Genomic DNA, 18399 nt, shown 5'->3' with positions numbered 1-18399 from the left:
TAGGAATTTTGGGAGCACGGAATCCTTTGGCTTGTAAAACAGTGGAGAAGTTGTGCTCAGGCTGCTGGTGATTATTTTGGGGAAAAAAAACTTCAATTATACCCACAATGTTGTCTTGTACCTTTTTTTGAACACCCCTCACACATCAATTTGCTCAGTTGTTCAGAAACTAGAGAATTTCAATACATTGCATTTCTTTGCCATATCACCATTAGCATAGTCATAAATGACCAAGTTAACACAATTTTGTGGATGTGCCCCACTGGGCATAAAATAAAAAAAAAAAGTATAAATTTCCAGTCATCTTACCTGGAGAGGAGACAACTTCAAAGACCATGTCAGTGTCCTGACCCGATCTCAGTAACTGGACGGCAGCCTTAGACAGTCTACTGTTTCGAGAAAGTGGTGGTATACACAATGACTCCACAAGATTTAGCTGGAAATAAAAAATATTGTTATTATATGCATGTTTATATGACACTATCACGAAATCTAAAAATGAAAGGAAGAAACAGCTGTCTGATAACATCACAAATTGCAAATAGTAGTTTACTTGCTGTTAAAACAATTTTAATGCAGTGAAATGTGATATTTGATTTAACAGTCATCAAAACGTAACAGACAGAGGTGAAATGATTAGAAGATATGAAATGGTACCAGGAGAAACACTTCTTGTAAACACAGACTGTTGCTGAATAGTGAGTTACTTGCATGTCCTATGTCCCATTCTCATTATGATGTGGAATGAATCAGTTACTTCATCACTAGAATACACTACAAGAAAATTATGGAGGCCAGTAACAAGATTGTGATGCTTCAGGAGTGGGGAAAAAAAGACATATCACAAATAAAAAAGGGCAAGAAAGGGAAATTTAGAGTAGGTATAAGGAAAACAAATATGCAGAATAAATGACAAGGGAATTAGCAGCAGCAGCAACAGCACTAAAAGGAGAAGGTAAAAATTATTAAACCTTAAAGCTTGTGGTACCAGTATCATTCCCTTCATATTTCATTTATCCATTTCTACTGTCAACTTTGGGAGATTAAACTACCTTAAATACCATCTCCTTCATAATCCATCTGCCACTGCTTTTGGTGTCAACAGCGAAGGTGCTACACAAATCATACATCCCTGTGTCTTATTTCCTAATTAACCTACCTTGTACCCATGCTGTTTGGGAGTAGAGTGAAAATGCCCACTTGGATGACTATGATGATCTGCTGAATAATGAGCTGGATCAAGGAGCTCAAGGGCGAAGAGTGATCTCGTGAATGCTTCCCTTTGCACTAAGTCACATAGCTGAACCATAACTTCTTGCAAAGTCTCACGATGTGTCAGTAACTGCTGCAGGATCCCTGACTGCAACACAAAAATAAATGCAATTTTTTAAATTTGCTTCATTCTTGAAATATGTCAACCATGTTAGTTGTTACATTTGGTACAGCCTCACGTTTAATTTTCATGATAGTTTAAATATTGGAAATGAACTTATTTGTGAAGACAAAAAGCAGACAGTACTGAAGTAACTAATGAACTTAACACTAAGCTCATACATCAAACAAATCAACAATGAGAGCATATAAATGGGACTTAGCAGTAACAATTTTTTCCCCTTTTTTACTGAATCTCTGAATTTCTATTTTCAACATTTCTATACCAGTTCCAAACTCACTGCAATATTACTACTAACTTCTTCAGAAACTCATTATTATAGGAACGAAGCAACTGGAAAAGATGGAATGGCAGCATAGACAATAAAGTGGAGAGGGTAAACAACACAATCAAGATTCTCTGATATAAGAAGGGAGATGAGAGGGATGAAACATCTGCAGAGAAATATTGCAACTAGATATTGGCTGCAAAGCATTGTAAAAACTATCACTAAAGAAAGCAGAACAGATATACAGTATACTCGGAGAATATCAAGTGAGCCTTAGAAAGGCAAGAAGATGCATGCAATGGATATTTACCCTTTAACAACCAATACATTATAGGATCTTAAAGAACAAAAAGGCGGTAGCAAACTTCCAAGATTATAAGAAATACACAATTCCATCGGCAGACAGATTCTGAAGTCTTTAAGAACAAAGGATCAGATGGCACTACACCAAACTGTATATGGGAATTCTGACAGATGCATGGTGAAGGTATGATTGAGAGGAGCACTATCTGAAGAACTGGAGATCAAGAAAGGTGCAGAACATCAATTTGACTGTCACTAATTTTGCTAAACATGATGATAGTGGAAAGCAATAAACGATGAAATAGGAATGCAAAAGATGCATATATAGCCCAAATGGTCTGCCTAGCCTTTGCAGGCAGTGTACCAATAGACAGCAAGACAAAAGAAGACACAAGGAAACAACTCGACAATCTAAACAAGGCACCCAGCAGGATGGCACAAGAATGGATCACATTAATGTTCTATACATGGTTGCTTTTAAAGAAGAGTTACACTTCCCTACAAGGCTAACTTGGGCACTACAATTCAGCTACAAAACCAGAAGAACAATGCTTTGAAGTGCTGTATTGTTATCAATCATTCATTCATTCAAAGTACTAAAAATACTTAATACAAATTTAAAATCACTGCAGATGATCTGATTGCAACATACTGCCAATGCACACCATTGATGGACAAAAAACACAAAGGTAGCACAACTAAAGCAATTAATATAAAGTAATAAACAGACTGTTTCCAATTGATTTTTTGTTTATTCTTTCCAGTTGCACCAAAACATAACAAACCTCTGCACACTGAACATCTAGTGCTGACAATCTGACAGAGTGGTACTGCACTGTAACTGCAGATTTCAACTCTCCCAATAGAGCCTGCCACTGAAGTACGAACAGTTTATTAAAGATTTAGTCTAAGTAAAAAGTATTTCCATTTGTCATAGGGATGTATTTCAGTAGTTTTAGTTACACAGAAACATACATTTTATTTATAAATTTAATCATGTTTAAGGACTAACAATACTACAAAAACTTGACAATTTTTGGGAAGTAATTGGTATGAATATGGACAGAACCCCCCCATGAACCATGGAACTGCCGTTGGTGGGGATGCTTGTGTGCCTCAGCGATACAGGTAGCCGTACCGTAGGTGCAAGCACAATGGAGGGGTATCTATTGAGAGGCCAGACAAACATGTGGTTCCTGAAGAGGGGCAGCAGCCTTTTCAGTAGTTGCAGGGGCAACAGCCTGGATGATTGACTGATCTGGCCTTGTAACACTAACCAAAACAGCCTTGCTGTGCTGGTACTGCGAACAGCTGAAAGCAAGGGGAAACTACAGCCGTAATTTTTCCCGAGGGCATGCAGCTTTACTGTATGGTTAAATGATGACGACTTTCTCTTGGGTAAAATATTCCGGAGGTAAAATAGTCCCCCATTCGGATCTCCGGGCGGGGACTATTCAGGAGGACGTTGTTATCAGGAGAAAGAAAACTGGCGTTCTATAGATCGGAACGTGGAATGTCAGATCCCTTAATCGGGCAGGTAGGTTACAAAATTTAAAAAGGGAAATGGATAGGTTAAAGTTAGATATAGTGGGAATTAGTGAAGTTCGGTGGCTGGAGGAACAAGACTTTTGGTCAGGTGAATACAGGGTTATACATACAAAATCAAATAGAAGTAATGCAGGAGTAAGTAGGTTTAATAATGAATAAAAAATAGGAGTGCAGGTAAGCTACTACAAACAGCATAGTGAACGCATTATTGTGGCCAAGATAGACATGAAGCCCACGCCTACTACATTGGCACAAGTTTATATGCCAACTAGCTCTGCAGATGATGAAGGAATTGATGAAATTTATGATGAGAAAAAAGAAATTATTCAGATAGTGAAGGGAGATTGGTGACTGGAATTCGATAGTAGGAAAAGGGAGAGAAGGAAACATAGTAGGCGAATATGGATTGGGGGCAAGAAATGAAAGAGGAAGCCGCCTGGTAGAATTTTGCACAGAGCATAACTTAATCATAGCTAACATTTGGTTCAAGAATCATGAAAGAAGGTTGTATACATGGAAGAAGCCTGGAGATACTACAAGGTATCAGATAGTTTATATAATGGTAAGGCAGAGATTTAGGAACCAGGTTTTAAATTGTAAGACATTTCTAGGGGCAGATGTGGACTCTGACCACAATCTATTGGTTATGAACTGTAGATTAAAACTGAAGAAACTGCAAAAAGGTGGGAATTTAAGGAGAAGGGACCTGGATAAACTGACTAAACCAGAGGTTGTACAGAGTTTCATGGAGAGCATAAGGGAACAATTGACAGGAATGGGGGAAAGAAATACAGTAGAAGAAGAATGGGTAGCTTTGAGAGATGAAGTAACCGAAGACATTTTGAATTTAATTGATGAAAGGAGAAAATATAAAAATGCAGTAAATGAAGCAGGCAAAAAGGAATACAAACATTTCAAAAATGAGATCGACAGGAAGTGCAAAATGGCTAAGCAGAGATGGCTAGAGGACAAATGTAAGGTTGTAGGGACTTATCTCATTAGGGGTAAGGTAGATACCGCCTACAGGAAAATTAAACAGACCTTTGGAGAAAAGAGAACCACTTGTATGAATATCAAGAGCTCGGATGGAAACCCAGTTCCAAGAAAGGAAGGGAAAGCAGAAAGGTGGAAGGAGTATATAGAGGGTCTATACAAGGGCGACGTACTTAAGGACAATATTATGGAAATGGAAGAGGATGTGGATGAAGATGAAATGGGAGATATGATACTCCGTGAAGAGTTTGACAGAGCACTGAAAGACCTGAGTTGAAATAGGGCCCCGGGAGCAGACTACATTCCATTAGAACTACTGACAGCCTTGGGAGAGCCAGTCCTGACAAAACTCTACTACCTGGTGAGCAGGATGTGTGAGACAGGTGAAATACACTCAGACATAAACAAGAATATAATAATTCCAATCCTAAAGAAAGCAGGTGTTGACAGATGTGAAAATTACTGAACTATCAGTTTAATAAGTCACAGCTGCAAAATACGTACGCGAATTCTTTACAGACGAATGGAAATACTGGTAGAAGTTGACCTCGGGGAAGATCAGTTTGGATTCTGTAGAAATATTGGAACACATGAGGCAATACTGACCCTACGACTTATCTTAGAATAAAAATTAAGGAAAGGCAAACCTACATTCCTAGCATTTGTAGACTTAGAGAAAGCCTTTGACAATGTTGACTGGAATATTCTCTTTGAAAGGGAAGCAGTGGTTGGGAAGGGAGTGAGACAGGGTTGTAGCCTGTCCCCCGTGTTATTCAATCTGTATATTGAGCAAGCAGTAAACGAAACAAAAGAAAAATTTGGAGTAGGAATTAAAATCCATGGAGAAGAAATAAAAACTTTGAGGTTCGCCAATGACATTGTAGTTCTGTTTGAGACAGCAAAAGACTTGGAAGAGCAGTTGAATGGAATGGACATTGTCTTGAAAGGAGGATATAAGATGAACATCAACAAAAGCAAAATGAGGATAATGGAATGTAGTCAAATTAAGTCGGGTGATGCTGAGGAAATTAGATTAGGAAATGAGATGCTTAAAGTAGTAAAGGAGTTTTGCTATTTGGGGAGCAAAATAACTGATGATGGTCGAAGTAGAGAGGATATAAAATGTAGACTGGCAATGGCAAGGAAAGCATTTCTGAAGAAGAGAAATTTGTTAACATCGAGTACAGATTTAAGTGTCAGGAAGTCATTTCTGAAAGTATTTGTATGGAGTGTAGCCATGTATGGAAGTGAAACATGGATGATAAATAGTTTGGACAGGAAGAGAATAGAAGCTTTTGAAATGTGGTGCTACAGAAGAATGCTGAAGATTAGACGGGTAGATCACGTAACTAATGAGGAGGTATTGAACAGAATTGGGGAGATGTTCTGAGGCATCAGGGGATCACCAATTTAGTACTGGAGGGCAGTGTGGAGGGTAAAATCATAGAGGGAGACCAAGAGATGAATACACTAAGCAGATTCAGAAGGATGTAGGTTGCAGTAGGTACTGGGAGATGAACAAGCTTGCACAGGATAGAGTAGCATGGAGAGCTGCATCAAACCAGTCTCAGGACTGAAGACCACAACAACAAATAACGGACAGAACAAGAGGAAAGACAAGAACAAGTTGTGGGACTGAACTCAGGGTAAGACTAAAAATCTTTTAAAGGCTTGTAAAATTTTTAGAGGTATGAGAATTCATTCTGATAGATATTGGCCTATTCATATGTAACTGAGAAGTGGTACTAATTGGTAAGTTTTGTCATTTTTGTGCATACAGTTCAAAGTATAAATCGCCTTCTGATGTGTTTTTGTCCCATTTGAACCAGATATTAATATTTCTTTTTATTTTTCCATTGACGTATGAAGTTAACACGTTTCAATTGATTATTTCATTTTTATTTACATACATTTGAACACAGAAGTATGATACAAAATTCTACACTGCACATAAATTATTTAATTTTGTAGTCATCTAGGCCCATTGCATAATATATGTCATAGAAGGACATCATGAGACCAAGATGCTATCACCAAATGTCATTATGAAATAATCTTTCATACTTTCATAACACCATAAATAATGCTCCAGCAAATGTTTAACACCTACCATAACTCCTACATCAAAGGAGCAAACTTATACGATAGTGTGACAGCAATTGAGACACAGACGTCATATGGATACCAAGATCACCTGATGTTTTTAGCAAACCATAATTCTATAACACATTAAATTATCTACTTAAAAATTTGAAATATTGTACCAAACTATGTACTTTCCACAGATAACCTATAGATGGCAGTCACACTGAAGGCCTATAGTAATAACACAGGAGTGTCTTTGTCACAGAACTTACGTCATCATCATTTCATCATCATCATCATCATCATCATCATCATCATCATCATCATCGACTCGCAAGTCGCCGAAGTAGCGTCAACTAAAAAGGACTTGCAATACGACGGCCGAACTTCCCCGCATGGGGCCTCCCGGCCAACAACGCCATACGATCATTTCATTTCTTAACGATTAAAATTTGTTGTTGTTGTCTTCAGTCCTGAGACTGGTTTGATGCAGCTTTCCGTGCTACTCTATTCTGTGCAAGATTCTTCATCTCCCAGCACTTATTGCAACCTACATCCTTCTGAATCTGTTTAGTGTATTCATCTCTTGGTCTCCCTCTACGATTTTTACCCTCCACACTGCCCTCCAATGCTAAATTTGTGATCCCTTGATGCCTCATAACATGTCCTACGAACCGGTCCCTTCTTCTTGTCAAGGTGTGCCACAAACTCCTCTTCTCCCCAATTCTATTCAATACCTACTCAGTAGTTAGATGTTATCTATCCATCTAATCTTCAGCATTCTTCTCTAGCACCACATTTCGAAAGCTTCTATTCTCTTCTTGTCCAAACTATTTATCGTCCATGTTTCACTTCCACACATGGCTACACTCCATACAAATACTTTCAGAAATGACTTCCTGACACTTAAATCTATACTCGATGTCAACAAATTTCTCTTCTTCAGAAACGCTTTCCTTGCCATTGCCAGTCTACATTTTATATCCTCTCTACTTCGACCATCATCAGTTATTTTGCTCCCCAAATAGCAAAACTCCTTTACTACTTTAAGTGTCTCATTTCCTAATCTAATTCCTTCAGCATTACGCGACTTAATTCGACTACATTCCATTATCCTCGTTTTGCTTTTGTTGATGTTCATCTTATATCCTCCTTTCAAGACACTGTCCATTCCGTTCAACTGCTCTTCCAAGTCCTTTGCTGTCTCTGACAGAATTACAATGTCATCGGCAAACCTCAACATTTTTATTTCTTCTCCATGGACTTTACCACCTACTCCGAATTTTTCTTTTGTTTCCTTTACTGCTTGCTCAATATACAGATTGAATAACATGGGGGACAGGCTACAACCCTGTCTCACTCCCTTCCCAACCGCTGTTTCACTTTCATGCCCCTCGACTCGTAACTGCCATCTGGTTTCTGTACAAATTGTAAATAGTCTTTCGCTCCCTTTATTTTATCCCTGCCACCATCAGAATTTGAAAGAGAGTATTCTAGTCAACATTGTCAAAAGATTTCTCTAAGTCTACAAATGCTAGAGATGTAGGTTTGCCTTTCCTTAATCTATTTTCTAAGATAAGTCGTAGGGTCAGTATTGCCTCACGTGTTCCAACATTTCTGCAGAATCCAAACTGATCTTCGCCGAGGTCGGCTTCTATCAGTTTTTCCATTCATCTGCAAAGAATTCGCAATCTGTACCAATATGTATAATTTTTGGAGAATATTGTGTTGGTACTTTTGACAGTAGTTTTGTAAGTGTAAACAGAGATGGTGCAAGTTATTTAGCTCAGTTCTGTGGGGAAAAAAATCGACTTGCCAGCACTTTCGTTCGGTAAGTCACATCATCTGTCTCCAGAATGAGATTTTCACTCTGCAGCGGAGTGTGCGCTGATATGAAACTTCCTGGCAGATTAAAACTGTGTGCCCGACCGAGACTCGAACTCGGGACCTTTGCCTTTCGCGGGCGAAAGGCAAAGGTCCCGAGTTCGAGTCTCGGTCGGGCACACAGTTTTAATCTGCCAGGAAGTTTCACATAATCTGTGTTTTAGATATATTTTCCCCACGTGGAATGTACCATACAAAAGCGCTGGCAGGTCGATAGAAACACAAACAGACACATACATACACACAAAATTCTAGCTTTCGCAACCAATGGTTGCTTCGTCAGGAAAGAGGGAAGGAGAGGGAAAGACGAAAGGATGTGGGTTTTAAGGGAGAGGGTAAGGAGTCATTCCAACCCCAGGAGTGGAAAGACTTACCTTAGGGGGAAAAAAGGACAGGTATACACTTGCGCGCACACACACACACACACACACACACATATCCATCCGCACATATACAGACACAAGCAGACATATTCAAAGACAAATAGTTTGGGCAGAGATGTCAGTCAAGGCGGAAGTACAGAGGCAAAGATGTTGTTGAAAGACAGGTGAGGTATGAGCGGCGGCAACTTGAATTAGCGGTGGTTGAGTCCTGGCGGATAATGAGAAGAGAGGATATACTGAAGGGCAAGTTCCCATCTCCGGAGTTCTGACAGGTTGGTGTTAGTGGGAAGTATCCAGATAACCCGGACGGTGTAACACTGTGCCAAGATGTGCTGGCCGTGCACCAAGGAATGTTTAGCCACAGCGTGATCCTCATTACCAACAAACACTGTCTGCCTGTGTCCATTCATGCGAATGGACAATTTGTTACTGGTCTTCCCACATAGAAAGCTTCACAGTGTAGGCAGGTCAGTTGGTAAAACGCGTGGGTGCTTTCACATGTGGCTCTGCCTTTGATCGTGTACACCTTCCGGGTTACAGGACTGGAGTAGGTGGTGGTGGGAGGGTGCATTGGACAGGTTTTACACCGGGGGCGGTTACAAGGGTAGGAGCCAGAGGGTAGGGAAGGTGGTTTGGGGATTTCATAGGGATGAACTAAGAGGTTACGAAGTTTAGGTGGACGTCAGAAAGACACTCTTGGTGGAGTGGGGAGGATTTCATGAAGGATGGATCTCATTTCAGGGCAGGATTTGAGGAAGTCGTATCCCTGCTGGAGAGCCACATTCAGAGTCTGATCCAGTCCCGGAAAGTATCCTGTGACAAGTGGGGCACTTTGGGGTGGTTCTGTGGGAGGTTCTGGGTTTGAGGGGATGAGGAAGTGGCTCTGGTTATTTGCTTCTGTACCAGGTCGGGAGGGTAGTTGCAGGATGTGAAAGCTGTTTTCAGGTTGTTGGTGTAATGGTTCAGGGATTCCGGACTGGAGCAAATTCGTTTGCCACAAAGACCTAGGCTGTAGGGAAGGGACCGTTTGATGTGGAATGGGTGGCAGCTGTCGTAATGGAGGTACTGTTGCTTGTTGGTGGGTTTGATGTGGACAGACGTGTGAAGCTGGCCATTGGACAGATGGAGGTCAACGTCAAGGAAAGTGGCATGGGATTTGGAGTAGGACCAGGTGAATCTGATGGAACCAAAGGAGTTGAGGTTAGAGAGGAAATTCTGGAGTTCTTCTTCACTGTGAGTCCAGATCATGAAGATGTCATCAATGAATCTGTACCAAACTTTGGGTTGGCAGGCCTGGGTAACCAAGAAGGCTTCCTCTAAGCGACCCATGAATAGGTTGGCGTATGAGGGGGCCATCCTGGTACCCATGGCTGTTCCCTTTAATTGTTGGTATGTCTGGCCTTCGAAAGTATGATGAGACTTACCAAACAAAAGCGCTGGCAGGTCGATAGACACACAAATATACACACAAAATTCAAGCTTTCGCAACAAACTGTTGCCTCATCAGGAAAGAGGGAAGGAGAGGGAAAGACGAAAGGATGTGGGTTTTAAGGGAGAGGGTAAGGAGTCATTCCAATCCCGGGAGCGGAAAGACTTACCTTAGGGGGAAAAAAAATATGTCTGCTTGTGTCTGTATATGTGTGGATGGATATGTGTGTGTGTGTGCGCGAGTGTATACCCGTCCTTTTTTCCCCCTAAGGTAAGTCTTTCCGCTCCCGGGATTGGAATGACTCCTTACCCTCTCCCTTAAAACCGACATCCTTTCGTCTTTCCCTCTCCTTCCCTCTTTCCTGATGAGGCAACAATTTGTTGCGAAAGCTTGAATTTTGTGTGTATGTTTATGTTTGTTTGTGTGTCTGTCTACCTGCCAGCACTTTCATTTGGTAAGTCACATCATCTTTGTTTTTAGATATATTTTTCCTACGTGGAATGTTTCCCTCTATTATAACCATATATATATATATATATATATATATATATATATATATATATATATAATCTGGCACTATTGTGCTTCCTCTTACCAAATATCTTTTTAAAAAACATTATAACATTAACAGAAATTCCAGGATGGAGCAGTATGTAAAATAAGGGAGAGGCGACCATTCACCGAAGACGGGATCAATAGAAATTCCAGGATGGAGCAGCATGTAAAATAAGGGAGCTAGGCGACCATTCATCCAATAGGGGAACAATGTGTGGAGCCCAGAAAGACATAACAGAAAACAGCATTCACACTAACTTTCAAGCACTAGCTCCCTTTCTAGCAAAAATTCTCACATTGACACACACACACACACACACACACACACACACACACACACACACACACACACACAACCACAACCATGGGAGTGTGCAATTGGGTGCCTGTGTGTGTGTGTGTGTGTGTGTGTGTGTGTGTGTGTGTGTGTGTGTGTACATACTTTTGCTGAAAAAGAGCTGGTGCTTGAAGGCGAGTGTAAATGCTGTTTTCTTTTACATGCTTCTGTGCTACACACATTGGTCGGTTTAAAGAAACTTGCAATATACCCAATATGTTAGCAGAAGTTGCACTTACAACTGAAGTTTGAACATATGTTCAGTATTCGAGAAGAGGAGGATGAGCATTCCATGTTTTGGTTATTTGAATCATCTATTGGTGTACGTCTTTTATGTACTAAATTACTTTTACTTTGAGCCCCATTTCTGATGATCAGTTTGTCTTATGAAATTACTCTTACAGTCAACAACAGGGAAGGGATAAATTGGTACTCACCACATAGAGTAGAAGACCCCCCCGCCCCCCCCAAAAAAAAAAAAAAAAAAAAAAAAAAAAAAAAAAAAAAAAAAAAAAAAAAAAACCACACCCACCCACACACACACACACACACACACACACACACACAGTTTTTGGAGGGGGGATAGAGGAGACAACCGGCACTTGGGGCCCAGTTCCCGGAGACAGTGACCACATGTGAGTTGTGCTTGGAGGACTCTGTGCAAAAGCTTAAAAGTTGAGCATTCTTCTTCATTACGCCATTCCATGATTCAACGCTCCCTAACACAATATAAGCAGCAATCTATCCTTTCCATATTATTATTATTATTATTATTATTATTATTATTATTATTATTCCATCCTGGGTTAACCATTGTTTAATCTTACAGTCAACCATTCAGGCTGTCTTTTTCTGCTGTCTGATAAGTTAACAATATGGAATTACGATTAGAGTTTCTCAAATATAACTTTGTAAAGTAACACAAAGACTTTCTACTGAAGAAAAGTTAAAACAAACTAGCTTAATCACTTCATTTAATTTGTACAAAAAAATGCAACCATATTTCTACTGTAATCAAGTTCCTGTTGAATAATATGTTTATTTTAGTTCTTAAAATAATTCTATAATTATGACTGAAGGTTGAAAATGCTCATTGGTCGGTTTTAAGTACTACTGTGCATGATACTGCACACACTCACCACTTTGGAAGTTCCAACTTTAAAGCAAAATTTGAATTCATGCCATTCCAATCTATCATCAAGGGCAGCTGTTACTTCTTCCAGCCTCATAAGAAATATAGGCAGTTCCTCTATTAACTGCTCCAGGTTGCGAGCCACAGATCGTACTTTGTTGGCACTAGTCATTTCATTGAAACTCTCCCTGAAAAAGAAGAATATCACCCAGTCACACAGCAGTGGAACAAAAATTACACACTTTGAAGGAACACAATCTTTTCTCATGTCATTAGCTGTAAACTAGATTCAGAAACAAATGATTTGTAAAAGTAATCAGAAAATAAACTACATTAAGATATACTGACTGGTAACTTTATTACATGCAAGCTTCATAAAATATAATTATGAGAAACTGAATCGGAAACACCTTAACAATGTGTCTAACTTTTTCTCCTTGCAGCAGTGAATTTTGATTCACATGTCTCAAGCCTACATATAGGAGACATCACAAATTATTACTGCAACTCACTCGTTCATTCACATAAAATTGTGGCAAATGAGAGAGTGCCCCGCACCCCCTTTTTTTTTTTACACATATAATGGTTATCAAAGTTTGCTTTACATTAAAAGGTTAATAATACACAACATTATTCTTCTTAAATTATCATCATGAACTCTTCAGTATTAACATCTCTATAGAGTACAGCAATTTCTTATCAATGGACATGTGTTCAAAAATGTTATCACCTTTTAATCTATAAATTTCCTTTCCTGTATACTGGGGAGACATAACACCTAATGCTAATTTAATTCCAGTATAAAAATTATGTTCTGTTAATATAAGAAGACAATTTCACAGAAGTATAGGAACCAGGTTGTTTAAAGTTTTAACACACTTTACACAACAGAAACATTTTCTCAGGTTTGGACAGTACAGATTTCATAGTATGCATATTCGCTATCCTTCATCAGAATACCGTTCGTGCTTAACAGAATCAACAGCAGTTAACCTTGAAGGAGGTTCGGTGGGGTGTTATGGTGCCACTCAATTTCAATAAGTCAATGCTGCCTTTTTAAGAAATTCAGGAGTAATGAGGAAATTTGCTAACTGGCTAAATAATAAAATTTGTAAGATGTTACAGGGGCACAAAGAAGTAGGCATGATTTGCCAGAAGGTCCCAGCATAACTTAAATAAATAAATAAATAAGAATGGCAGCTGAGATATCAAGACCATTAACAGTTCAGACCATTAACAGTTACCAACACATACCATCACAGGCCTAAATTCTATAATGCTGACAAGAGAAATGCATGACCACAAATGTGTTCAACACACCTATACAAAAATTATTGCTGCTCATTAGTCCAGAAAATTAATTTGTATTCTCAATTCATATTCTCAGAGTCCAGTAATAGGATATTAATTACAAAGTCAAAAGCTAGCCCACTTGACATTATTGTTATAATTCAAGTGTCTTTACCAATGACGCATACTAATGAAGATGAAACAGAAAACATTTATAGTAATCCCACTGAAGAATTAATGGAAATGAGAAAAAAACTAAAGACAATGTTATTCTAATGGGTGATTTTAATGTGTTGGTAGGCATACAAGAGAACCACAAGTGACCTGTCAAGTTTGGATTGAGAATTCAAGTGGTGAGAAAATATTACAATTTTGTGAACAAAACACATCATGAAGCTCCAAAGGGAAGATGCTAAATGTGGAAGACACCTGGTGGTAATGGGAAACTGATTATACATGGTGTTACAAAAAGGTACAGCCAAACTTTCAGGAAACATTCTTCACACACAAAGAAAGAAAATATGTTATGTGGACATGTGTCCGGAAACGCTTACTTTCCATGTTAGAGCTCATTTTATTACTTCTCTTCAAATCACATTAATCACGGAATGGAAACACACAGCAACAGAATGTACCAGCGTGACTTCAAACACTTGGTTACAGGAAATGTTCAAAATGTCCTCCGTTAGCGAGGATACATGCATCCACCCTCCGTCGCCTGGAATCCCTGATCAGCCCTGGAGAATGGCATATTGTATCATAGCCATCCACAATACGAGCACAGACAAGAGCTTTCAAATGCCCCCATAAATGAAAGTCAAGAGGGTTGAGGTCAGGAGAGCGTGGAGGCAATGGAATTGGTCCGCCTCTACCAATCCATCGGTCACCGAATCTGTTGTTGAGAAGCGTACGAACACTTCGACTGAAATGTGCAGGAGCTCCATCGTGCATGAACCACATGTTGTGTCGTACTTGTAAAGTCACATATTCTAGCAGCACGGGTAGAGTATCCCGTATGAAATCATGATAACGTGCTCCATTGGGCGTAGGTGGGAGAACATGGGGCCCAATCAAGACATCACCAACAATGCCTGCACAAATGTTCACAGAAAATCTGTGTTGATGACGTGATTGCACAACTGCGTGCGGATTCTCGTCAGCCAACACATGTTGATTGTGAAAATTTACAATTTGATCACGTTGGAATGAAGCCTCATCCGTAAAGAGAACATTTTCACGTTGGAATGAAGCCTCATCCGTAAAGAGAACATTTTCACTGAAATGAAGATTGACACATTGTTGGATGAACCATTTGCAGAAGTGTACCTGTGGAGGCCAATCAGCTGCTGATAGTGCCTGCACACGCTGTACATGGTACGGAAACAACTGGTTCTCCCGTAGCACTCTCCATACAGTGACATGGTCAACGTTACCTTGTACAGCAGCAACTTCTCTGACATTGACATTAGGGTTATCGTCAACTGCACGAAGAATTGCCTCGTCCATTGCAGGTGTCCTCGTCGTTCTAGGTCTTCCCCAGTCGCGAGTCATAGGCTGGAATGTTCCGTGCTCCCTAAGACGCTGATCAATTGCTTCGAACGTCTTCCTGTTGGGACACCTTCGTTCTGGAAATCTGTCTCGATACAAACGTACCGCGCCACGGCTATTGCCCCGTGCTAATACATACATCAAATGGGCATCTGCCAACTCCGCATTTGTAAACATTGCGCTGACTGCAAAACCACGTTCGTGATGAACACTAACCTGTTGATGCTACGTACTGATGTGCTTGATGCTAGTACTGTAGAGCAATGAGTCGCATGTCAACATTACCTTCCTTCAATTGGGCCAACTGATGGTGCATCGAAGAAGTACAGTACATACTGATGAAACTAAAATGAGCTCTAACATGGAAATTAAGCGTTTCCGGACACATGTCCACATAACATCTTTTCTTTATTTGCATGTGAGGAATGTTTCCTGAAAGTTTGGCCATACCTTTTTGTAACACCCTGTATAATAGTGACACACAGGTACAGGAATCAAGTAAAATGTACTCACTGTTACCTTGGCACTAATATAGATAGTAACCACTTGTTGTGGTAAGATATAATATCAAATTTAAGAAGCACTAGCTGAAATATCCAACAAAATGGGCAATATATAAACTGATGGAAGCAGAGGTTGCGCAAGAATTCACCAATACAACAATGGAATCAGACACAGAAAAAACCAGCTTGGATGATACCAAGTCAAATATGACAGTCTAATTAGGAATAATGAAAACAGGGCCTTGGATGACCCCAGAAATAACTGAACTCACTGACAAAATGTGACAAAAGGAAAAGACTTAAAGTGCCTGAATCAATATAAACCATTCAAAAAACATAACAACAATGTGCTGTTCAAAGAAAAGTGGCTGGGCAAAATTAGCAAATAAATAGAACACGACTTTAAATATGGGGAAGAAGATGAAGCTTATTTGAAGATTAAACTGTTGCAGCACAGACAGAACCATGAGTAACATAGTGAGAGATAAAAAATGGAACGTTGCTGTTTGACATAGGAGATTTAAGTGACAGGCGCCTGTACAGGTATGCTAAAACAAAGTTTACAGGAGGTTACTGAAGATGAAAAACTGATTGAAAACAATAACGGACCACTGATAACGAAAGAAGAGATCCACCTTGCACTAAACACGTTAAAATCAAATAAAGCACTGGGTGTAGATGACATCCTTGCAGAAGTCTTACAACACAGTTGTGTGCTGTGTTATCTAAATGTTATATGGGAGGAATCACACTAGCTGACATAAGAAAAAGTCGAACTATTGCATTACCCAAGATAACAGATACAAAGGACTGTCTTAGATATAGAATACCAGCTCTTCTGCCACCTGCATTAAAAATATTACTGTCAATGGTTAAAGAGGGGACTGAAAAGAAGATAGACTGGAACTTAGCCAATCATCAGTTTGGCTCGAGATCAGGGAAAGGAACAAGCAAGGCAATATTGACACAACATCAAATTTTGAAAAGGAAATTAGAAGTAAACAGGAAAACATATATAGTATTTATTGAGCTGCAGGGTGTATACGCGGACAAGGAAAAAAAAATTCCCGGTTAAAAATACACTTTATACTGGATGAGTTAAGTGACATTATACTTTCCCTCGGAACTGTAAAACGTATCAACCCTTTGAATGGTTATGGTTTTATATACTGGCGTAGAATTTCCCGGCACTTTAGAAAATAAATCTCACAGGGGGAAAAAAAACAAGTTGTGGAAAGATCTTCGATGTGTAGTAACATGTACGCTGCTTATTTTCGTACTACAAAAGTATAAATTCAAATTCCACCAATCACCGCACACTACTTTCCAAAGCATTGAAATCGAGATTGCGATGCACTTTTGTAAGCCAGTTCTAGCTCATGTCACATGATCTCGCCAGTTGATAACAGCGGATATTCAGAGCATAGGACACATGATGTAGTCAGCCAATAGCAACATCTCTGTTAAGTAGTGCAAACACACAAACGGCAAAAGCTAATCATAATTAATATACAGAGTGTCGCAACAAGAAAAGCATAGCTTTCACATATAATGTTGATACTCTTTGTGCGTGTTGCACTTTAAGATGTATCACACAAATGTGCCAGTAAAATTTTTAATAACTACCTAAATGTCCGATCTTCTGGGCTCTAAATTCTTCTAAATGGCTTATCATCAAAGAGTTATTTTTTAAATGAGAGTCAAATGCTCTGAGATTAAGAAATTAATTGTACATTCTCACACTTATTTCATTTTGCGTAAAAGGAAGTATACTTTGTTAGTAACACTTTTCAAACCGCCATTCCAAATATTTTCCAGCGACCTGTTAGCAATAGGTTAGTTTCAGCAGTCGCCAGAGAGCGCCAGACAACAGGCGTAACCGCACTTGTGCAGCTACAACGACATAGGAAGCCCGTATGTTTGTACGTGTAAAACATTAAAAGATATTACATTATGTCATAAAAGAAACAAGACATCAGAGGATACTCCAAGGGCATCAGAATTTTGTGAACCATACTAAAGTGCACAATCGCATGTCCAGATTCCCAATGAAGTAGGCTTAAACCTGATATTAAGCTTTTCAGTGTGGTTTTCTGGATGCAAATTCTCTTGGAGTACCAGCACTGTATTATCTCATGTTTGGCTCTTTATTATGGCATAATGCCATACGTACTAGTAGATGAAAATGTGCACTTGAAATGCAGTGAACACTTGAAACTAGCCACTAGTGTGGAATTAAACACTTCGTTTCAAATAAATTGACTCTCTCAGCGGAAAAGATTAATAAAAGCCAAATTTCTTTACTTGCTGTTTTGTGTAACATGAAATTACATTTAGAGTACATAAAACCTGTAAAGACAAGAGATACGCAAGACAGTACACATTTCTTTAATCCTTAGGTCCTAGCATTCCCTCCCTCCACCCCCCCCCCCCTCCACCCTGTTATGTTGCTACAGCTTTACATGGCATGCTTTCCTTTCCATGAAAGGTACATGAAAAATCGAAATGTCGCTGTATAATACTGAAAAAGCTGTTAATACAAATAGTACCCAAGACTGGTGGGGTTTCTCGATCTGATTACATCTATTTTGTAACTGTCTGCTAGATAAAACAAAATAGGTCTTTCTAATAGTCAGCAATTTTAACACACGCCAAATAAACAACACTGTTTTGGCACAAAAGGTCATTTTTTTACCACGACAGAACATAATTCGTGAAGTACCAATATCAAATGGCTACTAGCCCTAC

General features: G+C 39.3%; 1 protein-coding gene across 3 annotated transcripts in view; it reads right to left on the bottom strand.

The window, feature by feature from the left end:
* LOC126236967 (uncharacterized) overlaps positions 1 to 18399 on the bottom strand; it is a 128726-nt gene that overhangs the window by 43802 nt on the left and 66525 nt on the right. For all 3 annotated transcript variants that reach the window (XR_007545015.1, XR_007545016.1, XM_049946681.1), the window contains 3 exons: positions 12318 to 12498; positions 1160 to 1360; positions 310 to 436 (listed from right to left, as the gene is read on the bottom strand). Coding sequence is in view for 1 of the 3 variants with exons in the window: in XM_049946681.1 (XP_049802638.1) it covers positions 310 to 436; positions 1160 to 1360; positions 12318 to 12498 (509 nt within the window). In the remaining 2 variants the exon portion in view is untranslated. The remainder of the gene's footprint in view (positions 1 to 309; positions 437 to 1159; positions 1361 to 12317; positions 12499 to 18399) is intronic.

The sequence above is a fragment of the Schistocerca nitens genome, chromosome 1, assembly GCF_023898315.1.
Source record: "Schistocerca nitens isolate TAMUIC-IGC-003100 chromosome 1, iqSchNite1.1, whole genome shotgun sequence".
Classification (NCBI taxonomy): Eukaryota; Metazoa; Arthropoda; class Insecta; order Orthoptera; family Acrididae; genus Schistocerca; species Schistocerca nitens.
The sequence above is the reverse complement of the archived record's forward strand: the minus strand, read 5'-3'. Positions and strand labels throughout refer to the sequence as shown.